This window comes from Rutidosis leptorrhynchoides, unplaced genomic scaffold (assembly GCF_046630445.1).
Source record: "Rutidosis leptorrhynchoides isolate AG116_Rl617_1_P2 unplaced genomic scaffold, CSIRO_AGI_Rlap_v1 contig599, whole genome shotgun sequence".
Classification (NCBI taxonomy): domain Eukaryota; kingdom Viridiplantae; phylum Streptophyta; class Magnoliopsida; order Asterales; family Asteraceae; genus Rutidosis; species Rutidosis leptorrhynchoides.
Window position 1 is genome coordinate 12,706 of NW_027266819.1, and position 25,829 is coordinate 38,534.

The 25,829-nt window shown below is 37.2% G+C and overlaps 2 protein-coding genes across 2 annotated transcripts; both read left to right on the plus strand.

Annotated features, from left to right (window-relative positions):
* The first annotated feature begins 14,789 nt into the window (after positions 1-14,789).
* Positions 14,790-17,573, plus strand: LOC139884753 (TMV resistance protein N-like). Its single transcript, XM_071868740.1, has 3 exons — positions 14,790-15,094; positions 16,715-16,857; positions 16,954-17,573. The coding sequence occupies exons 1-3, from the start codon at positions 14,790-14,792 to the stop codon at positions 17,571-17,573; spliced, it is 1,068 nt and encodes a 355-aa protein (XP_071724841.1).
* A 116-nt stretch (positions 17,574-17,689) lies between these two features.
* LOC139884754 (uncharacterized) lies at positions 17,690-20,428 on the plus strand. The gene is made up of 6 exons (XM_071868741.1): positions 17,690-17,788; positions 17,881-18,150; positions 18,507-19,081; positions 19,141-19,360; positions 19,715-19,945; positions 20,093-20,428. Exons 1-6 carry the CDS (start codon positions 17,690-17,692, stop codon positions 20,426-20,428), a joined length of 1,731 nt encoding a protein of 576 aa, XP_071724842.1.
* Positions 20,429-25,829: the final 5,401 nt, after the last annotated feature.

Here is a 25,829-nt window from a genome sequence, read left to right on the forward strand (position 1 = left end):
TAGTCTTCATCTCTACATGCGTGCTCTATAGTCAAGGCTCCTAATCTTTGGTGGAGAGCACATGCATTTTGAACGATTACTAACACTAAAATGTTTAATGAAGAGAAGATGACTTCCTGCTCCACTAAAAGATGTAGATAAACAAGTGAAAAGGCTAGATAGAAAGCACCTGATTTCCGAATGTACACAATATTTAATGAATGAGTTTTCTTTTGGGGGGGGGGGGGGTCTATTGATTAATCCAATATTACAAGTTGTTGTTTTGGAGCAGTGCAATGCACATCTTCCCTTTCCCATGGACCTCATCCTCTTGATGCATGGACTTTCCTAACCGAGGAGATTTTCATTAACCGTCTCTTATTGTTTGCTTACAAATTAAACATGTCGCCCACATGTAAAATTAACTAAAGCTAACATGCTGATGCCTATATTTCATTAGGCATTCTCAAATGCATATACCCCTAATGAATCTCAACTCTTATATTATGTGGTTTTCACATGAGACTCAATAATAACAAAGGTTCAGATTTATTAAGGTCATATGCACTCGGGTCCTCTAGGAAAATTTTCATATTTGCTCCAATCATGCCTTCGACCAGTGTTTTAATGTAAGCATCTATTTGAAAGTACATGCATATACGTTGATCTCTGCCTTCATCAAAGTGCTGATTATTTTATTTTTTTTTTTGGTAAGAATCAAAGTGCTGATTATTGATATTCATAAAATCTAATATCAAATCTTTGTAATCAATTGAAAAGGAAACAACTTAAAGAAAAAAGTAATCAAATTTGCGAGTCATTAAATAAGAAATTGTCATTTAAAAATTAGAAAAGTGAAGCCGAAATAGGCAAACTCTTTCTCTCTAAGCATTTTCGTTCGCTCAATCTCAATGAGAGTTAGCTTTTGACCCAATCGAAAAAAATAAAAAATAAAAAATTGAGAGTGAGCTCTCCCCCAGCAATGGTAGGCCTTCCCGAGCCATTCTTGCTAAATGGGTCATCCATGTCCATATCCTCGCCCTCATTAGTAATGGTTTTTTTCTATTTTTCTTATTTTCTTCATTTCCCTAACCTCCACTGATTAAGTTATCAACTCTCTCAGCAGCATATATTCCCAATGCCCTCCTGAGTTTTCTCCTTGTTTAGTTCTTGTCCTGCCACATCCAAATGTCTGACAATATGGGTGGATTTAATGAGGGGCTAAGGGTGCCCTGCCCCAGCCAACTCTCGGAAATTATGCTTAAACACAATTATTTAAAAAGAAAATTACATATTCATCCATAAGTCTTGACCCCACCAAAATATTTTTACCAAGCGAGAACAGATTAACACGAAATCTTTAATTAAATTTGTAAATGATTGAACAGAAGCAGTTGCAGATGCTTTTAGTCCTCGCCTTATCTTCTTTTGTATCTCACCCTCTAGTCAAGTCAAAAGATGTTGGCTTGGTCCGCTCACGATGTTAAATTCTTACTTGGGCTACAAAAAACAAGAATCTGTGTACAAGCAAGTTGCATTCATTAAAATAAATAAGCAAAGGTTCTATTTTTATTTGATTATTAAAAATCATAATTTGATAAATCATTTAAAAGCTGATAAATGAGTTCAAACGAAATTGGAAATGTGTGGAAGATATAAAGAAAGGGCCTAGTTAGTGATTAGGAATGTGATCTTACATTTTAATTTCCAATTGTCATATTCTAAATGAATTGGAATTGAGCCAAAGATGAACAAAAGGTCTTTGCTATTTCTCTTATATTTATTCCCCTCTGACCTTACGTATTAGCAATGTCACACAAAACGAATCCACTTTAACCTAATGTAACATCACTGAGTTATTCTCTTCAAACTTTAAATAATTGATCGTCATTTTATCTGTAGAATAGAACTATCATTCATTAGATGACACCAAAGAAGAAGTGAATGCTCCTTAGTGCTCTCTTTTTCTGCGCTCACATTCTTCCTCTTGAGATGATAGAATACAAGCATAGAGAAAAGAATCAGTGCAACAAGCATAGCAAAGGAACGACCGAAAGCGATACGGTGCATCCCTTTGTTTGCCTTGCTCTGACTTTGCCTTAGTCTGAACAACTTGAAATTAGGTCATGATTTGATCGAAGGAGAAGCAGAAGAGAAGAAAATAAAAGAAAACTGCTGAGGAAAATTCAGAGAGGACCAAGGTTTGAAAAGAATGGCCTTCAGTGCGTGCCCCCTTTTTCCTCGAGGGCCCACCTTGAGAATATCATTGCAAAGTTTTTCTAATCCAATTACATGGACGTAGAATAGGATTATAGGCTAAATTCGTGATAAGCCAGATTAAATTGATTAATTACATTTTAAGGAATGAACTTATAGTTTGTAGCAAAAAGGTGAAAGATATGAGAGATATAAAGCTAAGTGAGTGTCCTAATAAACATGTATAGTTCAATTTCTTTAAATGTTTTCATGTGTATGAGTTAAAGATCAATTAGTTTATTTTATTCTAACATAAAAGATCTTAAGAAGCATCATACCATGGATTTTGGTATGTCTCGTATTGTGATGATGACTGAAGCTATCACTGATTTGAAAGCAGGTAAAAAGTAGCAACGGAGATTTTTCGTTCGAGAAAGTGGCAATAGAGTTAAAAATGCTCTGACCTTCGCATAATAGCAATTGTCGTTTATGCATGTGAACTATACTTTTCCATTACTCAATTCAACCTCTTTTTACCCTTTTTGGGGTAACTAACTTCATCAATTTTCAAAACTTTGAAGGAAGAAAATGAGTTAGAGGTGAAAGGCAATATACTTTGTAGGATTATATAGTCCAATAATTCGAGGAAGACAACATATTATTTGTCTAGAATGTCCTACAATTGTCTAAGGACAAATTGTGAATAAAATCTGATTAAGAGAGTACTTGCTTTTATGGGTGATTGGCTACAGAGTGTGTAGATTCTGGACCAAAACCCTGAAACTCATTCTAGCTTAACAAAGGATCGACGCTGAATTACGATGCAAACGAACAATGAGACAGAGAGGCCACATGATTAGACACATCTACAGTCGAAAGCAAAGGTTCTCTTCTCTACGTAAGTCAATTATGAGCTGGTGACACACCACATTAGCAGCCACCCCCATTAGACAAAAAGAGCCCAAAACACACTAGTTCAGCCGCAACAAATCAACAGAAATGACACGCTAATAAGAGATGAAAAAACGATTACCTTCCGCGAGCTGAGATACGAAAAGAGGTGCGAGATCGGAGAGAGAAGACCCTTAACAAGCCTCGGCGAGAACTTTCAAGAGGGAAATGAACGAAGAAAGAGAGTGCAGACTGTAGATGAAAGCCTTGAATTGTTCTGCAAGAGAGAGGCCACATGTAAAAGATACAGAAAGTGAGAACTATGAGAGAGAGAGAGAGAGAGAGAGAACAATCAAATTCCACCAGGTTTGACCAGTCGAACCGCTCAAACTGATCAGTTTGAATAAGGGGAACGTAGTAATAAAAATCTGCAATAACTGTGACGACTGTGATTTTGAAAAAGTCGATGGAATTACTCGGATGGGCTTCAATGTTTCAAAAGGAGTTACCTCAAAGCACATCAAGTCATGTCCGAGTCTCAAAAGTAGCACAATTCTGAGACCACCTCCACGCCTCAATCTGGAGCTATCAAAGCCAGATATCTCAGAGCGAAAGAGGAGCGTCTCAAGTGATTTATGGTGATTGGCGTTTCTGCTTCTGGGGCACAAGCACTCGGGACTTTAAATAAAGCTTTACTTCTCACTCTTGCCCCGAAGGAGACGCGCAATCTTTGTGGAGAGGATTGCGCGACAAGATTGCGCGTCTTTTCACGAGGCACTTGTGCTGCTTTTTTGCCCTCACCTTTTTGACCCAGACCACCGAAACAAACCTTCCTTCCTCGAAATTGGAAAGACTACCTCGCTGTAGACTTCGAAGATATTTCCGTTGCTTCTTCGCAAGGAGAAAATATTGGTTCGTCGGTCACGCGCTGGTTCGCCGTCGAAGAGAGAGAGGTCGGACAGAGATGCGAGGGGAGAGAAAGAGCAAGGGACGGACGAGTCAGGGCCGGATCTGGAGCCGAAGGGGCGGCGCGGTGGTTCACCGATCCCGTGCGGTGGTTCGCCGGTCAGAAAGAGGGAGGGCAGAGAGAGAGGGGCAGGTCGCGGTCCTCTCGCCGGTCCCGTGCGGTGGTTGGCCGGTTGCTCGTGGTCCTCTCGCCGATCCCGCGGTGGTCCATCGGTTGCTTGCGGTGGTTCGCCGGTCGTAAAGAGGGAGGGCAGAGAGAGAGGGAGGTCGCGATCCTATTCGTCGGAGAGAGAGGGAGGGTAGAGAGAGAGGCGCAAAGAGAGAGAACTCGCAGAGAAAACCCTTCCACCCCTTCTGCTGTAGCTAGACTGCGTTCGTTTCACGGAAAATAACTTCCAGAAAAATATTTTCCGAATTTTTCGGTGTTCGTTTCACAAAAAATCAACTACTCAAGGAAAATATTTTCCATCAACAGTAAAATTTACATTCAAAGCTAAGGAAAATGTTTTCCACTTCTGAAAAGTGGAAAACATTTTCCATAACTTCTTCTGCCTTTTTTTTTTTTCTTCTTTCTTTCCTTTTCATTTTTCTTCCTTAGCTTGGCCGATGGCTGGCCTCGACAGCGGCTGGCGACCGGCTGCGGTCGCAAGCCAGCTCGAGCTTTGCCCCGGGCCGGTGAGGCTTCGCCTAGCCTGATCTGTGGAAGCCCAGCTCGCCCGAGCTCGACGAGCTCGGGCCTCGCCAGATCAGGTGAGGCGGAGCCTCGCCGGCTTGGGGCGAAGCTCCGGTCTCGCCAGATCTGGCGAGCTGGGCGGGGCTCGGGCCTCGCTCGAGCTCGCCAGAGGTCTGGCGAGCCGCGAGCTCGCCAGATCTGGTGGCAGAGCTCGGGCTCCTCGCCGGATCTGGTGGCGGAGCTCGGGCTGATCGGGAGCCCCGCCCAGCTCGCCGGATCTAGCGACCGGATCTTGGTCGGCCAGATTTGGCGACCGGATCTTGGTCATCTCGCCATCGTTAGGCTTGCGGCAGTGGAGGAAGGAGGACGGAGGAGGAAGAAGGAGGAGGAAGGAGGAAGGAGAAGGAAAAGAAAAGGAAAAAATAAAAAGAAAAAGAAAGAAATTAGTTAACGAACGATGGAAAATGTTTTCCACTCAAAATTTAAGTTTCAGCCGAACACCGGAAAATATAGCCATTTTTCTGAAAAATGACTTCTGGGAAAATATTTTCCGAAGATGGCCCATTTTCCGTGAAACGAACGCAAAATGACACCTCATTTTCTCCTCAATGATTGTGGGCCCCACGATGACACGTGTCCCCTCCTTACCACCTTCTTTTTTGCCACAAGGCAGACTTTTGGAATGGAACAAGGTGTAAGACCGGATTCCTTACTCCGTCTTTACGATCCATGTCATTTTCCATTAATGTATTTTGAAGAAGAAAGTCTTTTTTTTATAGCCATATAGGGGCCTTGTCACAAGTTGGACTCGAACCAAGGGCAGGAGAATCACTTCAATTCCCGCGAATTCCCTTTATTCTGATTGTGACTTCTTTTTACGCAGTTCACCATGCAGTAAATGGCTAGTCCGGAGTTGATCTTAATCTTGATCTTGGTCTTGATCAACTCTAGCTCCCTTCCAATAGAAAAAGAGGCCATCGATAACTATGAACTAAGACAAGAAAGGGTTTCACTATATATTAATAGCTTGAATCAAGCCATTATGGTCTACGAAGATAGATCATATCCCTTGAGTAGTCAATTCCTGCGTTTCCTGGTGATATACATATAAGGCAGCCGTATAGTCCTAGCTCCGTTACCTTATAATGTCAATAAGTTTATTTTAGAACATTAGTGGATTGTCCTACATTGATAGGAACATTAATGGATTGCCACTACTTGTATCGGCAAGCTTATTGGCTGGGATATTCCCTGTATATCCCGTAGAAATAATAGACAACGCACGCAAATGATCAACTATTTTAAATATATTATTTTTTGTTAAAAAATAATAAAATAAAATGAGAGAAGAAAATTTTCAAATTTTGCGTGCGAATGCACATAATAAAGTCCCAAGTGGGCTGAAAAACAAATATTATTCACTGATTCAGATCTTTGACAAAACAACGGGAACATGCGCATGCTCCCAAATATCATTCTTAAGTAAAAGATGGGCTACTCTTTTTGTTTTTTCTTTGCTAAAGGCAAAAGATGGGCAACTTATAATCGTAACAACCAAATAATTGAAGGGGTCTCTTTCCTTCTTTTTCTCTAATGTAAAGTATTCAAGCCATGCTAACCTTTTCTGGTGGCTCAAGAAAAAAGTGACTCTTTTATCATCTGTTTATGAACCGATGATCAACACTCGACTCTCCATATAGACATGATACAGTATTAAATACATCTACATCCATATAAACATAGACATATATGTACACTTCAATCCTTAATTAAATCAGAACTAGAATTATCAAGTCACTTAAGTTTAATAGCTTTTTGTTCACGGTTAACTTATGGTAAAAGCAAACACATGGATGATGCTGAAAAATTGAAGAACATACAGTTGGTCAACCACTTTAGGTATATCCCTTTTTTTATTTAAAAAAATATAAAGCAAAAAGAGAGGAGAAAATTTACAAATCTAACATGTGAATGCACATGATCAATGCAACTCATGTCAAAGACCACTGGAATGAACAACTTTTTTTTTATTAAAAAATAATAAAAATGTGCATTCACTTTAGGTATATCCCTTTTTTTTTATTTAAACAATTATAAAGCAAAAAGAGAGGAGAAAATTTACAAATCTAACATGTGAATGCACATGATCGATGCAACTCATGTCAAAGACCGCTAGAACAAACAATTTTTTTATTAAAAAATAATAAAAATGTGCATTCACTTTAGGCGTATCCCTTTTTTTTATTTAAAAAATTATAAAGCAAAAAGAGAGGAGAAAATTTACAAATCTAACATGTGAATGCACATGATCGATGCAACTCATGTTAGAGACCGCTGGAACGAACAAATGTTTTTTATTAAAAAATAATAAAAATGTGCATTCTCCCCAATATTATTCTTAAACAAAAGATGATTACTTGTCTTTTGCTAAAGGCACTTGCTCCCGATACCATTCTTAAATAAAAGATGGGTTGGCTGCTTAAAATCATTGCAAGCGAGGTCACCGGCCATCGAGAAGTCAATACACAAGTCAATAAATATTAAAGTCACGGCCACTCGGCAGGTGATAAACATCGCCGAAAAAAGAATTATATCGCCATTGTACAAAATAAAACGAGAGAGAAAATAAATCTTAATTATTTGTGCCAAAAAAATTATCTAAAGCCTATTTGTGCAAAAAAAAAAAATATTTTGCCATTGTACAAAATAAAAGCCCTTGGAAGAGAATATATATTACATACACGATCGATGAACCTTTTTTTTTTTTTTTTAACATAGATAATCTCAGAATGGGAGCATAAACTATTTATGAAATATATCTACATGCTAAAAATAAAAATTGAATATGTGTCATTCTATAAAAACCAGCTTGTATAAAGAAACTGCGACAATGTTAATGCCCTGATTAAAAATTTTATTAACATATGTTGTTTGGAAAGAAGGGAACGGTGGAAGAAAAATTGAAGTAGGCGATAAACAAAGGAAGGGCAATGCCGTGATTTGGCACCTTTGAGTGGGCAATTCCACGAGTTTTCCACCAACGGGAGTGATCCAGAAACGCTGACAACACATATTAAACGAACGGCTGATATTAAACCACTCGAATCCAACGGCTAAGGAGAAACATGACAAAGTTGTCGTGCGCAAAAGCACGGGATCGCAGAAATGGCCCTCGCTCCACCTTTTTTTCTTGGCTTCGACATATCAAATCAAATTAGCAAATCACCAACTTCTTCGAAATTTTAAGATTACCAATGTTATAATGAATATATTCGATTTTCCATTTAAGTTATAGCAATTTATTTTTTTATCATGCCTTTGTAAGCCTCTACGGAATGTAGCATTTGAAACTCTTTAATTCATATTGACCTAAAATTTTCAAAAGCTGTTCTGTTCGTGTTATTCAAAAGGTAAAATATATATATATATATATATATATATATATATATATATATTTTCCACCAGAAGCTAAATATAATCAAACTTATAAAAACGTCATCAAAAATTTTACATGTGATCTAAGTAGGTCCATTTGACATTTGCAAATGACATGCTTTGGCGCTGCATTTTCGATAGAGATTCACTTTCAGCTGATTCTGAAGAAGAAATGGATTGTGATTTCATTTAAAAGTTAGCTAAAGTGGTGTGTACGGCTACAGCTTTTGAAACTTTACGAAGAAGGTTTCTTGGTAGTATCCTTCTGATGTTTCGGAAGTCATGTACGTTTGTTCTGCGTGTGGTCATGTGTAGCCAGGGTTAGACGTGGGTCGGTCCGTTTGAGTGAAGTGGACGGAACCTGGGAGCCTTATTGTGAATTTTCATGGAATTTCTGGTGGGTTTGCTTTGCTGATGGCTTGGAATCCATCTGGTTTTCTTCTGCAGCATAGATTGTCTATTTGGTTATTCATTGGCGCTGAGAGGATGGGTGGGGATGGGTTAGGTGCTTTTCATAATATACAAATTTGTGATCCTGAGTTTGATTGCTAAAATGGCGAATCCCGAAGAATGCTGGGGACTTGTTGGTTGAGGAATGCTGTACAGCTAGCAACAATTATCAGGTCTTTGCAGAGGCTTTTCTCCTTGAAGAAGCATTCTGTCATTCCTCCATTATAACAGCCAACGTTGGATAGCTCTGTTGATTGGTGCAGGATTGTCTAAGTACATAGTTTTGTTCAATTTCGGGCATGGCTCTTTTATACCTCCATTCGATTGGGCTCTGGCCTCTTTGATAAAGGTTAGCTTGGGGAATTTACCAGGAGAAGAAAAATGTTGACAAGATGCTACACAGTGTACATATCATTTGATGATGTTCATAGCTTCTTTGTGCAGGCTGGCGGTTGAATGACTTCAATGTTAATGACAGATTTATCCCATTGAGTGGGGTTAGTTATAATTTTACGCTTTTGCTCTATATTGTATCAAATTGGTGGTAGGATAGATGCTCAATGGAATTTACTACTGCAAATCTTATAGATTTATTCCCATTGGAGAAGGCCAGACTAACTAATATACCAATTTTGTAATTTTGGAGTGACTTCATGTTTTAGTGAAGCCTAAAATATAAAGAAGGAAAAGGAACAGTTACACTTGGAAGTCACTGTCGCGGTTTCTTCTGGAGGTATGGAGGAAGGTTGGGGCTTGGACAAAAATGTTATGTCTTAGGGAGCATGGGGTCCTCTTCATGTAAAACAATTATCAGGTCTTTGCAGAGACTTTTTAAGAAAGATCTTGTTGCCTAATCCAAGAATTCTCATTTTTAAGTTCGGAGATCCTTTTAAAAGAAGATTTGAGATTTAAGCAAAAATCATTTATATACTGAAGAACTTTGATACGAATTTCCCCATCGGATTCTGAGTCTGTGTCTGAGTCAGACTTTGATTCTAAATCCGTGTTTGAGTCAGACTCTGATTATGAATGTGCCATCAAGCATAAATTTCCTTGCTCATCATATTCTTTTATTGTTCTTTTCTGGCCATTCTGCTTGTATTGTCTTCTTTCACTGAATTTCCTTCATTTTCTATTCAGCTTTTTGAATTTATTGATCATAAAAGCAAGTTCTACGTCGTCCATGTCATTTTCTAAGTCTATATCATCATAATCATTGTTAGATATTCAAGCAATGGACTTCTTACCTTCCGGATCTTCTTCGTTGATTTGTTCCACTTCGTAGGATTAAAGAGTGCCAATCAATTCATCAACGGAGAGTGGCATAATTCTTTATGTTTCCCTTATTGAAGTCTTTACATGATTTCAGTCTTTGGAGAGTCCACGTAGCAATTTATTAACCTTCATGGGTCCTGAGATTGGTTGTCCCTAATACTCTAGACCATTTACAATTTCTGTAAAACGATTAAATATGTTAGTGATAGATTCTCTTGGTTTCATCTTGAAGGTTTCATACTGTTTGAGTAGAATATTAATCATTGTTTCTTTCACTCGATCAGTTCTTTCATAGGTAATGTGCAGCCTATCCCAGATCTCTTTGGTTGTTTCACAAGAAAATATTCTGTTATACTTAATAGGAGATAACGCACAATATAAGGAGTAAATTGCTTTAACATCAAGAGCTTGTCTCTTGATTATTTCTTCTTGAGTCATCTCGCTAGCTTCTGCAACTGCTTTTCCTTTTTCTGAAACTGATGCAACTTTAGAAATGATTCATTTTTCTATCACATCCCATTCTAGAGGATTTTTTGATCTTAGGAATGCCTTCATCTTGTTTTTCCATATGCTATATTCATTTCCATCGAAATAAGGTGGTCTGGTGTTGCTTTGCTCTTCAACCAAACCTGGAGCCAACATACTAGCTATAGATTTTTAACTCAGAAGTAAAAACACTTCAATTAAATGAGCACACAGGCTTTGATACCAATTGATAGGGTTAGTAAGAGCACCTAGAGGAGGGTGAATAGGTGATCAAAGAAGTTTTTGCGAAACTTAACAGAATAAATTAACTTCTGAGAATAATAGACTGAAGGTGTGAAAGACTATAAACAGTTATATAAAGCCACGAATTAAAAGTAAAGAGATTAGGGAAAGAGAATCAAAACACAAGGTTTATAGTGGTTCGGCTTAGACCAAGCCTATGTCCACTCTCCTATGCTAACAGCCTTCTAGCTGGATTCCATTATGCAATCAACAAGAGATTACAACTTTGAGTACAAACACTTAGTAGTAGATCACACTATCTCACTAAGTCACTCTTTTGGTATTTCTCTTACGATCACAAACGTTTAAGCTCACCAAAGACAAGTGTATGATCGAAGGTCGCTCAGATTTTGGAATTATAAATTCTACGCTCCGTCTCTTACTTGCTCATCAGTCATTGATCTTCTTAAATACTCATCCACTTCTAACTAGCCATTGGACAGTATCTTAGAGGATTGGCTTCCAATCTACCTATTGGAGAGATTTGTATATAGAAGATTTGGTAGCCGTTAAGTGATAGAAGTAGAATCCCAAATTGATTCTGATTGTCCATACAAACAGAATCTTGATTTCCATAAGTAGAGCTTCTTCGTATAGAAGGTTTTTGTCTTCAAGTTCTAATTGTCAATCAATTAGATTGAGTCAATCAAATCAATCTTGATGTAGAATCTAAACTAAATCACTAGACGTTATACATTTAGCGCTTGTGTTACGATATGTCTCGTTCTGGATGTAAAGTTTGAGAGTGTCTTCCATCTGAAGTAGAGTCTGTGTGCAATAGACTTTACAATCTGAGTCTGAACATTTTCTGCTTCTGAATAGATTTAGCTTTAAGATCTAGATACGGTCTGAATAATTTTAGCTTCAGCATAGAGTCTGTCTTCTAGTTCTTCATTCATGTTCAATCTGAAATTTGTCAAAGTTGACAGACTTCTAATGTAAAACAGACTTTGATACTAAAGTCTAGCAATCTTCACACTTTAACACAGAAGTTTGGAAATCTTTAGAATAGACTTTGGACAATATCCTTTATATATTCTTTCATCTGCATAGTCTGTTACTCAACCATTAAACACGTTAGTAGCCTTTGATTTATTTTGTCATCTTCAAAATATCATAAGGGATTTCGCTAACAGGGCAAACCTAGGCGGGCATCACTTGGGTCACTTGCCTGGGTTGTGTGATCTCAGGCGTCGCCGCTTGGTCCTAATGCTACCTAGGTCGTGCGTCCTCAAGTAACGCTGCCTGGATTCGCAAGACCAAAGCGGCATCGCCTAGGGTCACGACCCCAGGCGTTGCTGCCTGGGTTCATCCCCTGAGTTCAAACGACCCAAACAACACTGCCCTCAGGCGCTATTGCCTAGGTTCATCGCCTGAGTTCAGATGACCCAAGCAACGTTTCCTAGGGTCACAACCACAAGCAACACCACCTAGTTCGCGCGAACCCAAGCGACGGTCTCTGAGGATGCCCCACCCCTTAGGTGGCCATTCCTGACGCCTGGTAGCTATTGGAAGAGAAGACAAATGGTCAACCCAAAAAAAAAAGTCAACGGGTAAATAATAGAAGTGGACTTGCATTTTCAAGATGCCAAATGCTCAAAATAGGTCCCCACCTACTTTGGACTTTTAGCATTTCCAATGGTGACATTTGGTTGATGGGCTTCCGTAAATGCTTGCCAAACGCCTAATATTTTTCTCAAAGGGTTTTAGGAGCTCAAAACCTAGTGGGAAAGCTAAACCAAACGGGGCCATTGTCATAAAAGCCATTATCCTATTGCATGCAAATTGATATAGGTCTGAACTACTAGCTTACAGGTCAAAGGTCTAGATTTAATAAGTCCATGGAGGCTTTTCAGATGTTTTATAGGCCTCTAGCATAGCTATGATTATAAAAAGAAAAAAAATGATGATGAAAGAGGGTTAGATCTATTATACACTTAAATTGTCCACGTAATTATATATCTTATGAGTAGTCGTGTGTTAGATTGTTACTGAGCAAAGAGAAAACAACCACTCCAATTCGTGGAAGCCAGCAAAGTTTGTCTTTTTAGTGAGCCTATAACAAAAGCTAACCTAAAGCGAATACTTCAAATTCCAGATAAAAAAAAGAAAAATGAAGACTAGATAGGTGGAAAGCCATTTCCTCAATCCGGCACATTAATTAAAAATGATCTTATCTTGAACACCATACTCATCTAAACTCTAACAATAAATTTAAAAATAGACAAAGAAACAGTTGTCAATAAGACAATCCGAATAATGCCGTGGAACGCCGTCTTCAGTGGATACAAGTCCATGCGTTCACACCTATTAGGTATCTTGGTCCATCCTTAGGCACAATAATTCAATGCTGCACATAATAAGAATCATTCCATAATCTATATGGTAGGTAGCAAATGTCAATATCAACCACTCATGTTAAGAACTATTGTCACATTTCGCCAAGTGACAAGATATGATATTTATATAAATTATTATAATTTTCTCAAGCCTATTGTTGTAAAAGTCATTGAGCTATTACATGCAAATTACTTTAGATTAGGAACACTAGTATAAGTCAAAGGTCTATAATTAATTTATCCATGGGGCTTACACGATGTTTTATAGGCCTCCAGAGTAATTGACCTTCTGTGCTCGTGCCCCTTGGTTATAAAAAAGAAGAAGAAGATTATAATAGCGCTAGACCTATTATATACTTAATTGTCTTTGTAATTATATGTCTTTTGAGTAGTCATGTATGAAATTGCCACAGATCATTTCGAAAAAGGAAAATAAAGAAAAAAATTGCTAGGATGTTGGGAATGCCATTCCAAGTAAGCCGATCAAGTTTAGTTGTTAGTAAGCCTATGACAAAAGCTAGCCTAATGACACGAAACACTTCATTTTCAAAAAGAAAAACGAAGACTAACAGATGAAAGCCATTCCCCCGAACCGGTAAAATAAATAAATAAATAAATAAATAAATAAATATATATATATAATGTCGACCGGTCAAATTAATCAACAATTTAGTAATAAATTCAGCATTAGACAAAGAAAATTGTGTTAATGTGACAATCCAAAAACACTGTGGCATGAGGTCTTGAGTGAAAAAAAGTCCATGTGTTCATATCTATTTGAAAATCGCAGTCCATACGTAAGCACCCTGATTTTCCAGAGTTCTAATATTATTAATAGATTTAACGTTATTCTTTGCTAATATACTTACTTGTGCTTATAATTATCTCTTTTGAGTAGTCATGTGTTAAATAATTATTTAGCGAAATAAAAGCAACTATTCGAAGGTTGGGAATTCCGTTTTGAGGAAGCCGGGAATTTTTGTTTCATTTACTTAATTATAAGTGAGTCTGTCTTCAGTGAATATAAGCCAATATGTTCATACCTGTTACGTATCTTGGTCCACCCTCAAGCACCATGTGTTTCCAAAGTTCTACTATTATTAATAATTCTAATATTATTTTTTGCTGGTGCACTTGATTGTACATATAGAGAAATATCTCTTAAGTGGTCATGCGTTAAATTATTGTATAGCAAGGAAAAAGCAACAGAAGTTGCGGATGAAATTTCGGGGAAGCTAGCAAAGTTGTTTTTATTAGTGAGCTTATGATTTAGATCACTAGGATCAAACACCACCCCCCCTCTCTCCAGAGCCGTTTCGTCGGTTTGTGCAATACTTGAGTCCTCTGGACTAGTAGTAATCTATAATAGTCACTACTTTTGTTATCCCCAATGAAGCTTGTGTCAATCGGACAATCCATCGATGGGGCCATCTTAGGTGAAAGTAAGTCCATGTGTTCACACTCTCAGATGTCTTAATCTATCCTTGAGCACCATTCATTTTCCAACATATTAAAAAAAAAAATCACGCATCCCTATCCTCTAGTATAAGAATAAATCAACCAAAAGATCAAGTGATGAACCAACTACCTGAAAACACAGTATCAAATCTTAAGTTAATAGTCATTGCTGATCATTAAACTCCTTCATCCAATGGCTTCTTCATCAAATCCCAAAAAGATTTACAATGTCTTCTTGAATTTTAGAGGCACAGACCTACGTAACAATTTTTGTCTGCCATCTCTACCAAGCTTTACACCGGATTGGGATATACACTTTCCTGGATAGTGAGAAACTGCAAAAGGGAGAACAAATATCGATGCTTATGAAGGCCATCGAAGAATCATGCATCGCAATTGTTGTTTACTCTAAGAACTACGCTTCCTCAAGGTGGTGCTTGAAAGAGTTGGTGAAGATTATGGAGTGCAAGGAGCAAAAGAACCTCACTGTACTACCAATGTTTTATAAAGTTGACCCCAAAGAAGTGAGAGGGAGCAGAAAGAGTTATCAAAGAGCTTTGGCTAAGCACGAGTTCAACCTCAGGAAGGATTTGGAGAAAGTGAAGAGATGGAGGAAAGCTCTTTTTGACGCTGGTAACTTGTCCGGGTGGCATTTGAACGATGGGTAAGTAGAGTGGAGTTCATATTTTGTGTAAGAAAAGTAATCTTTACAAGTAAGTATAAAGATTACTTTTAAAAAATAAATAGATAAATAAATAAATTGATGCACACATGATTGTAAGTATATGAATAGATGTTTCGTCTTATGATTCCTGAAAATTCTTAAGTCGCTTAAGTTTAAGTTAGTTATTTCATAGAAATATTGGTGAACCTAAGTGAAGTTAAGAAAAATAAAATTTGGCAAAAGATAAGAAATATTGACAAGTAACTCAAACAAGAATTGTTCATTTATAATTAGTTGGTAACTTAATTGAAGAAAAATTGGTATGTCACTCTAATTAATGTTGACAATTTTAAAAATGAGTTAGTAAGTAATCAAATAAGGGCCGGTAACTCAATAAAAAGTTGGCAAATTAATAGATCAAGTAAACTTTTTTTTTTGGTCAGTGATCAAGTAAACTTTGATAAGTAGTTTAAGTGAGAGTTGGTGATCTAAAACTACTAAGTAATTATTTAGTATGTGAGTCACAATAATTTGTGTTAGCAATTGCAAATAAAAGTTAGTAAATTTGAGGCCTTAAGTTATACAAATCAAATTTGGTCAGTGCCAAAAACGGTGATGAACAAATTATGAGAAGAAGTTGGCAATTTCAATAACTATTGGTAAGTTACTAACAAGTTATGCGAAAAAAAATTAGATCAGTAATTTTTTTTTTCACTAACAGTTTTTTGACATTTACCAATATCTATTAAAATTTATTAGCACGAAAAGAAACCTGTTTTCGGAGATCGAACAATAGAATTCTGCCTTTAGCTTTTGCTAAGCCCTGTTTCATTCCGGTAAGGCTTGTAGCTCTTCCTTTTGGATCCTCGTTGCACTCCTCTAAGTGTAGTCGCCCTCCATTAAATGTAATAAAAGTTCTAAACAATTTATCCGTGGACTATTTGAGGTCTTCACGTTTCATTTTGGTCGATTAGTTTGATAGACCCTGAACTTGTCACATGTGGCATTTTAAGTTCGGAAAAATCACAGGCAGCTATCCATAGAGCAGACACGTGGCTTTTCTAGAATGAAAAATTGACACTAGCACTTCGTCGGCCGGCAAATTTACTCTCATTTGATCAAAATAAAATGTCAAAACCTGATTGACAAATGGACAAAATGTTAAGCGGTGTTATTGCACTTACTCCTTTTTTTGGAAGGAATAAGAAAGTTCACAACGCTTGATATAGGATAATCAGTGTGTATAGATCACATGAAGCAATGACATCATGCTTCAGAGAATTTAATAGTTGTGGAATCAAAAACTTAATCACCGTTCAAAGTCCTAATTGGCTCTTTTTGACTAGAAACAAATCACATTCGACAGTCAAAAAGAAAAATAAGTGGATCATCCTGTCAAAATCTAAAGGACATGAATCAGTTAAGCAGATAATACATGTTTCAATTGGTGTTGAGCTTTTAGAGTTCTAATTCGACTCGAACGAAATACATTTTGTTTTGGTAGTGATTATCTGAAGTATGACGCACTGCTTTGTCATTATTGGCTGATAATTGCCCATTAATTGCTTATTCAAATTGCTAAAAAAATGACGGTACAACTTCATTTTTTGCTTTTATCAGAGACGAGTCGGAGCATATACAAAATATTGTGAAGAAAATCTCCACTGACTTAGACCGAATTCCTTTGCATGTTGCTGAGCATCTAGTTGGGATAGAGTCTCGAGTAATTAAGTTGAAATCGATGTTAAACCTTGAGTCTCAAGGTGATTTTCTAATGGTGGGATAATGGGGACAAGGAGGCATAGGAAAAACAACTTTAGCTAAAGCCATTTATAATTATATTTTTAGATAATTTGAAGGTTCCTGTTTTTTGGAACATGTTCGAGAAACTTCAAAAGCTTGCAGGGGTTTAGTCACTTTGCAAGAGTCATTACTAAATGATATATTACTACCGCAACAAATATTGAAAGTGTCCAATGTGGATGGAGGTATTAATCTAATACAACATAGACTTCGGCGCAAGAGAGTTCTCCTCATTCTTGATGATGTGGATGACTTGCACCAGTTACATGCTTTAGCAGGAGAAGGCAAGTGGTTTGGTAATGGGAGTAGGGTCATTGTTACTACAACAGATATTCATTTGCTAACTTATCTTGGGATAGATCAGGATCATGTGTATGAAGTTAGAGCATTGAATTACAGTGAAGCTAATGAGCTGCTTAGTAAGCATGCTTTTTCAACACACCAAAAATCGAAAATCAAGACAAATCTAGTGGATAGTGTTTTGAATCATGCTAAAGGCCTTCCTTTAGCACTTGAGGTGCTAGGCTCCTTCTTATGCAGTAGAAGAGAAAGTGAATGGGAAAGTACACTGGATAAAATTTCTACAGCTCCTAACAAATACATCAATGCTATGCTCAAAATAAGTTATGAAGGACTAGAGGCAAATGAGAAAGAGATTTTTCTCCACATTACATAAAGAAAGTTCTCAACAGTTGCAATCTCAAGGCCATAATAGGATTACAAATTCTCATTGAGAAGTCCTTGATAAGAATCGAGTTTGGAAACGTACATATGCATGACTTGATTCAATTGATGGGTATGGATATTGTGAACCAAGAAAACAATGACCCCGGAAGACGCAATAGACTATGGTGGTATTATGATGTTCTTGATGTTTTGTCAAGCAACATGGTAAGACTTGCAAATATGATTCAATCTTCTGCTCCTAATCTTTGACTCTAATTACTGAACATGCATAACCTAGATAAGTCTTGTATAAACAGGGAGATTGTGTCATAAAAGCCATAGTGTTGGAGCCAGCTGGGATGAAAGAGATATGTATCAATGCTAATGCTTTTACAAAAATGAGAAGGTTGAGATTGCTCATCATGCACAATCTTACTTTCCAGGGTCCCATTTGTCTTCCAAATTGGCTAAGATGGTTTGAATGGCCTAGTGCTCTCTCGATTCCAAAATTTTTCTCTGGTCCTAAGAAATTAGTGAGACTTAATCTGCATGAAGGCAACATGACAATAGTGCCAAAACAACTTAAGGTGAGCATTTACCTACATAGACCTTCACATTATTCACTTCATTCATATATGTCTATGCGTATAATAAGTAGTAGTACACAAAAGGAAGCAGCGTTCTTCTGTTTTGGAAACCACTTCTTGTTTTTCTTTTCAAAATGACCCTAGCTACTTGCTGTTAGAATTTTATTTATTTTTTATTTTTTTATTATTTTTTTATTATTTTTTTTTGTTTGCTGTTAGAAATATTGACGTGCAGCAAAATTGGCATTCGCAGAATTTAAATTTTACGTATTCATCCATGGTATAATATTTGTAAAGTAAGAAATTTTAGATCCCTTTCTGAATGTAAATGAAAGTTGATTTTGTTATTTTTGCAGGACTTCCAAAATTTGACCTATGTTAATTTCAGTAAATGTGAGTCGTTGGCTCTTATGCCTGACCTCTCATGTACTCCAAATCTCCAAGAATTGGATCTCCATGGTTGCAAAAACTTGGTAGAAGCCCACGAGTCGATTGCATATCATGATAAGTTACAAGTGTTGAATTTATATGGGTGCTCTGAACTTAGTTTTTTTCCAAATGTGCTCAAGTCAAAAAACCTCAAAGACCTTGATCTTGGTAATTGCACAAAATTTGAAAGGTTCCCTGATATTCCATATAAGCTTGAAGGCCTCAAAGAGCTTAATTTACTAGGGACCGCTATTAAAGAACTTCCTGCATCAATAGAAAATCTTGTCTCTTTGGAGAGAATGTGTTTAGATTTTTGCAAGAACCTGATAAGTCTTCCTTCGATCATCTACAAGTTACAAAACATTGAGAACTTGGAACTTCGCAATTGCACAAACTTAATTGAGTTTCCGAAGTACGAGGATTCCGCTGATCCGTGCATGAAGATCGGACTTTCAAATTTACGCTTGTTAAGCCTTTCGGAATGTAATCTGTCTGAAGTCGAGTTTTTGAGAATCTTTCTTGTTTTCCCCACTTGAGTAAGTTATATCTATCGGGGAACAGTATTACTAATCTTCCTACATCCATCAATAAACGTGATCATTTGTCCATATTGAGAGTTTCAAATTGCCATCAATTACAAGAGATTCCTGAACTTTCACCATCTCTTATTAGTCTTTGGGCAGATAATTGTGAATCCGTGCAAACAAATGAGGATTTAACTTCAATTCATGATTTTGTCCCTAGACGGTTGACCATGGCTAAGATTTCGGCAAGCAGACAGGTTAGACTCTCTCTCTCTCTCTCTCTCTCATATCAATGTGGAGTATATGTTGGATCCAGTGTCTGCTTATTGCAGAATGCAAGAGTCGACGCTTAAGGAAAGCAAACAAATATAAATTGTTTTTCCCATGAATATACCTGTAATGAAGGTGGCTAACTTTCTTTTATGGAAATGATTTCTATCTCATGAGACTTTTATCAATGCAAGGCAAATATTAACGGATCTCCACTCATTTATAGGACTCTAGTCCGAAGTGAAATTCACTAGGATTACTTACTAAGTTTTAATTAAATTCTTCTATTTGGGCACTAATAACAAATTTGGATACTTTCTAACTATCTCTCCCTATAACAGTATGATGATGATTCCAATATTTGTATCCCTGGACAAGAGATACCAAAGTGGATCATCCCTGTTGAAGAGGATTCCATATCTTTCATGGTTTCAAAGGACTTGTATGACAAATTTCTTGGATTGACTCTTTGTCTAGTTGTCAATAATGACAAACAAAAAGAGACAGCCTTATATTGTATGGATTCACATGTTAACGGCATAAGCCTAGGCTACCCTAGACGACTGTATTCGGTGGACTCGGATCATATTTAGCTTGAGTATATTATACCAAGTAAGCTGTGGGAAATAATTGATTTTCTTCAATTCGATGGGAGTTATGTACAACTTGGCCTTAGAGTACAGGGTGTGAAAAGATGGGGATTCTGAATCATATGCAAGCAATTAGAGGACAATTTAAAGGTTGAGATTCGAGACAATTCGCTAATTGATCTACCTTTCCTCTACAAGGTTGTTCTTGAATCAACAAATCCAGAAGCCGAGAGTTCAGTTATGCATGAAGGTAGTTCAATCGAAACAGATCTACAAGAGGACTTGCAAGATTGTCAAATGAGCGCTGAGGAACAAAGTCAAATAGTAATAAAGAGAAATCATGAGCTTTTCTCCCACGAGGCATGCGAACCCAGACCATGTGAACGTCTAATTCGATTGGCAGAGATGAGTATGGCTGTATTTGGTCGCTGCCTTTGTTGTTTGAATGATCGAGAACCTAGCTGAGGAAGCAATTCGTAGGTGTGTGAGCTTGGCTGATCTTGATTACAATGCCTTCTTTCTCCTTGTTCTTTTCGTTTTCTTTTCTCAGGAAAACCTTTTAACGCCCTGTTAACTGCATATCCTAAATAAAATTCTGTCATTCTTTTTTCTCTTTAATCTATTTTTCCTTTTGCTTTTAGTTTTTCTCTGTATATTATACCTAAATTATATATCTGTTCTTTTTGTCAAATCCTCTTTTCCCCGCCATAGGCAAAGTTCGAACTCCACCGACGCTACTTTCCGCATCACGACTGCTCATCTTCCACTAGACACCAGCGGACAGAAGAAGTCCGTTTTCCTGAAACGGAGTCCCTAGCGAACCGATGGCCATGGAGACCAGCGATTTGAGGCGACAGACTACAACTGCTGACCGAAGCAATGGAAGATGACGTAGCTTCGGGTGAAGGATCTCTCTGCTGATGTTCCGGGCTTCGTGCGGATTGCTATAGATCAGGTAACGCCTGACACATCCGCAATATGATACTTGAGATGGATTTTGAATTCGATTCGTATGGCGCTGCAATTGAGCGGGAACTTGACGAATGTGTCGTTGAATTTGTTCGAGAGACGGTGGATAAGGCGTTTCTTCGTAAGTTTAGTCTGTGGTTGCTTGGTAGTGAATTCATTGGTAATCCACGTCACACGCTGCAAAATTAGCGATAATCTCGTATAACTTTTCTTTTTTTCTTTGGGTGAAGTCTAGGTTCAAAGGAAAAAACAAGCAAAGAAGGGTGACCAGTGGGAAGGAGGGTGTGCATGGTTTGGTTCAGTCCCCTTTTCAGGCAAAAAATTGAGCCAATCCGGGTGCTATAGATGTGGAACCAGGCGGACAACCAGCCACACTGTGGGGAGAGAGAGAGAGAGAGAGAGAGAGAGAGAGAGTAGTATGTACCTATCATGAAGATGTGCAGCTAGTGACATAGGTTGGCCCAGACGATTGAATTTTGGTATAGGACTCTGTCGCTAAGTTCTATGAGGCACTTGAAGAGTTAAAAAAATAGTGTTATGAAGAAGATGCAGTGAAATGGCAAGCCGCCACAAAAGGTTGCTCGACAGTCAATCCTTTTATCAAATTTTCAAGGAGCATGGAAATTAATATGAACATTGGTTTGTGACCATGGATATCTAGTTAGTTGGTCAATTTCTTTCACCCTGTGGACTGTGTGAACAAGAAAAAATCACAAGAAACACGAAATAGAGAAATGTTATTTAGTAGAATAGAAACAAAAGCACAAGAAGCTGATTGTCACTTCTGATTTGTGAGGCCATTGCGATAGATTAGGATTCTGTTTTTAATCCTTTTGTGCCATAGCATTTATGAAGGAGAATGATCTAGAAGTCTTGGAAGCTTCTTGAATGTTTGAGTGGAACCTGATTAATTTAAGATAAGCTTCTGAGGAACCAATTGATTGAACACACTGGAAAGAGCAACATGTAGTCTCTCAAACTTGTTGCTGTTTTTGCTTTAGTGTTGTTAGAGCCATATCAATTTAGCAGTTTGGTTAGATTGGCATCTGAATTACAGGTACAGGATGAGTTTGGGGTGATAATCATTGCTAGGAAGTTTTGACCAATACATTATACAGGATCTGCAAGATTTTGATAGTATAGCTCCAAGACATGCATTCATTCCCTTAGTAGATGCATATTAATACTGAAATATTTCTGCTGCTGCAACTTGATGATTTCCTCTTGAGTTGCCTAAATGCAGGTGTGCATGCATGAGAGAACTTTCTCTGAACAAGTAACAAGCCCTATTTGCCTTCCTTGTATAAGGCAAAGCTTGCTCTGGACAGCCTTGAAGTTCCAGTTGGGTAAAATGCTGATTTTCAGTAATCACATGCATTTCAGACATATTACTTTATTTTCTAATTAAGATGATTTGTAGTTCAGTCTCAATTATTGAATGATTTCAGATTTTACTCTTTAATTGAACAGCTTTGTAATTGTTGAGGATGGGCACATGTTATTATGTTAGGAAGAAACCAGAACAATGCGACACAAATCGTGTGGTTTATCAAATCGTGTGGTTTATCATTTTGTCTCCACCACCTTGTATAAATTTGGCCAACAGCACTTTGTTATTGTTTTGAATTGATACCCTCATCCACTCTCAGTTATTGTTTATCTTTTTATGTTTCTCCCATGATTATTTCTTTAACAGTTGATAAAAGAATTATCTGAACAAATTTGTTGATAAGTGGAATTTTCCATGCATTATTAGGCTGTAAATGGTTTTGTTCCCATTATTCTTTCATAAAATATGACTAAGGCCAACACTAACAATAATCTGGCTTTATTATGCACAATGTTTTATGTATTTCATTTACCATTGTGCTCTGTCTAGATCCATATTTTGGTCTTTATCAGCTTTTGTGAAGTACCGTTAGCTAGACTTTGGTATACTTATTTAGTATAAAAATGAATTGTGAAGATGGTACCTGCTTCTTGGGCACATTTTTTCCACCCAACGGCCACATCTACAACAATAGTTTAAGCCTGGTTCCTGGTAGACATAATCTCTTATCTAATAATCTATTCCTATAATCATTTATAGTTATGTGGTGACAAAACACTACAAATGACTTTGTGGACAGTAATAAATAGTTAATGAGAAAAATATCTGGCCCTTTTAGTACCTTTTGGAGCATAAGGAAAAAACAAAGGCACCTTGCTATAGAGGTATACAAAAAATTCTGTTAGAAAAGGTGGAGGTGGCCAATCCAATAAGAAGCCTCTTTTTCGTGTGAGATTCTCAGCAGCTTTAATTGAGCAGAACTTGTCGATATCATGTAGTATATGCCTTGACCACTCTTTTATATACTCAACTGGATAACTCATCAGAGAAAACATTTACCATGAAATGTATTTCCTAAATTTATGTTGAAACTACACTAAGAGCAACTTTCTCTCTGGCAAAGCTCCTAACTTTGATATGCTTTCTTATTTTTCTCCTTGCGCTTTCACAGCCAACAGGACTTGCAGAGATGAACGCTCTTGCAGAGGACAGGATTTTAGGTTGCAGAAGTTGCAGAAAAGTTTTCGGCATGCTCCCTTTATGTGACATGTGAACCATGGATTATGTATGTGGCAGCATCATCGATCATTGGTACATCTGTTGATCATGCTGAAATAAAACTAAACTTTCCTAAAATTTGTTTGCATATAAATGATTAGATGACACTTGGCCACTTTTAGGTAAAGAAGTATATTATGGCCGTGCAAATGATTGATTTGGAAGCTGTGGCTCGATACTGTGTTGCATTCAAGTACCCCTGAGGCATGCATTAGGGCAGGTTCTGAACTTGCTTTTGTTGTTGATTTTGTATCTACTTAGCTCCACTTTAGAAATTGTGACATGTGACAATTGACAACTCAAGCTTACTGGAGGTTTTTTATTCCTTATCTTGATTACTGATGGATGTGGTATCGCAGTGATTCTGTTTGCAGTCGCACCTTGAATATTGCAACACATAACCATGGAAATAGAAAAAGTTTATGGAACTAAATTTCATCTTTTCTGTCCTTTTCCTAGTCTAAATGGAAAAAAGTGAAGTTTCCCAAAGCCTCTAGAAGTCGAGTTTATATCAATTCTTTCTGTCCTCACTTTATTTCCTTTTTCTTAAATTCCTCATGACTGGTTAAACATTTTCCTTTTTTTTTTTTTAATTTCCACTAAGAGTTCTTGGAAGTGCTACAAGTTAAGCTAACATTAGTTTGTTTTTTCCTTTTCCTTTTGCCCCCTGTTTCTTCATCTCTTCTTCCTCACTTGCTTTCACTGCAGTGAGATTCTTTGATGTCTTAATGTTATCAAGTTTAAATCAGGAAAAATAGTATCTTCAAAGAAATATGATTTTGTAACTATGAGCAAATTGTGCTTTCTGATATGCTGTGGGCAATGTACTTGATCTTCTTGCATACATCAGGGCAAGTGCTAGCTAAACTGTGGCGTATGGCTTGTGTTTCCAGTATGATTTATTATCTGTCTGATGCTGCCATAACCTAACATTTCATGTTTGCTAAGCTTGGGCAGAACTCATCAATTTTTTTATTCAGACTTTGTTGACATAAAACGTACTGAAATAGGATCTGTTTCAATGTAGCTCATGAAGTAGCTAATTTAGATTACGAAATTGTCTCTTCGTTGAAGTATTAGTTTTGAAAGAAGAAGCTCAAGTACAAGGGGTAAGAAGCATGAGGATGCACCAAGGGATGCATCTAAACAAAAAAGTTCAGCCAAAAAAAAAAAACATGAAAGCTCTGACTTTAAGAGCTTGAAATACATGGTTATGCTGCTGTAAATAATGTGATTATGAGTCAAAAGTATTGTGGGAAACATGACGTAGCTCTTTACCTTTCTGAATACAATATTAAGCAAGGGGACTCATCTTGCAGATAAAGGACCACTTGCTCAATTTCCTCTCTCTGGAGCTCATAAACTAGCCCAAAGTACTGCATAATTTCATGATAGAGAGAACAAGACTGTTATAATGTTGAGCATGGTTCCTGTGCGATGTTTGGAAGATGTAGCTGATTGAAACCCCTCCTAGCCAGTACTAGTACAAGAGCCATCCATAAATCTTCTCTCAATCATATCACTGTTGCAAGATGTATCTGAAGAGAAGTTGCCCATCCAAATTAAAAGCCTCTAAGCATCACTCTGTTTACAGCATGTTGTTTGTTCTCCAAGGACATTAGGTTCCATGCTGAAGAAAAAATATAGAACAACCCAAAGGCATCATGAAAGTAGAAAATTTTTAGCAATAGATACCCCAAGCATACACTCTTTTATATTTGATGCAAGAATTTTGCCAAGGTCAGTGCCTAGTTACTGTCAAGTTAATCAATTGGTACAGTTCAGCATGAAAACCTATTATCTGAAGTACAGACATTTCTTAGAATTGCTATTCTCAAGACAGATATGTAAACCTCCTAACTAAACATATTCTCCCACTAGCGAACTTGATTTTGTTTAAAAAGTAACTTCTTTTGCAAATTGCTCTGTCAATTAGTCTGATATATTATCTCTAGCATGATATTTGGACACGTCTTGCAAATGGAATTTGTCTTGGGATTTCAAGCTGATGAGCTAGGTAAAATTGCAGAATCATCGGAAATATTGGCTGGTTTCCACAAAATCATCAGGTTTCAAGTGTCTGCCTGAAATATGAATGTTTCCAACCTTTTTCTTGTTTCTCTTGCCATAATGGGAATTATGGATCAAAGGATTTCAAATGTTGGAGATATGATAGTGTAAGAAGCAATATCTCTTCTGTGAAATTATAATGAACAAGGACACCCTAATGGTATGAACAGTGATCAACCACCAGTTGAACTGTCTACTCGAATTTTTTTATAATACTAC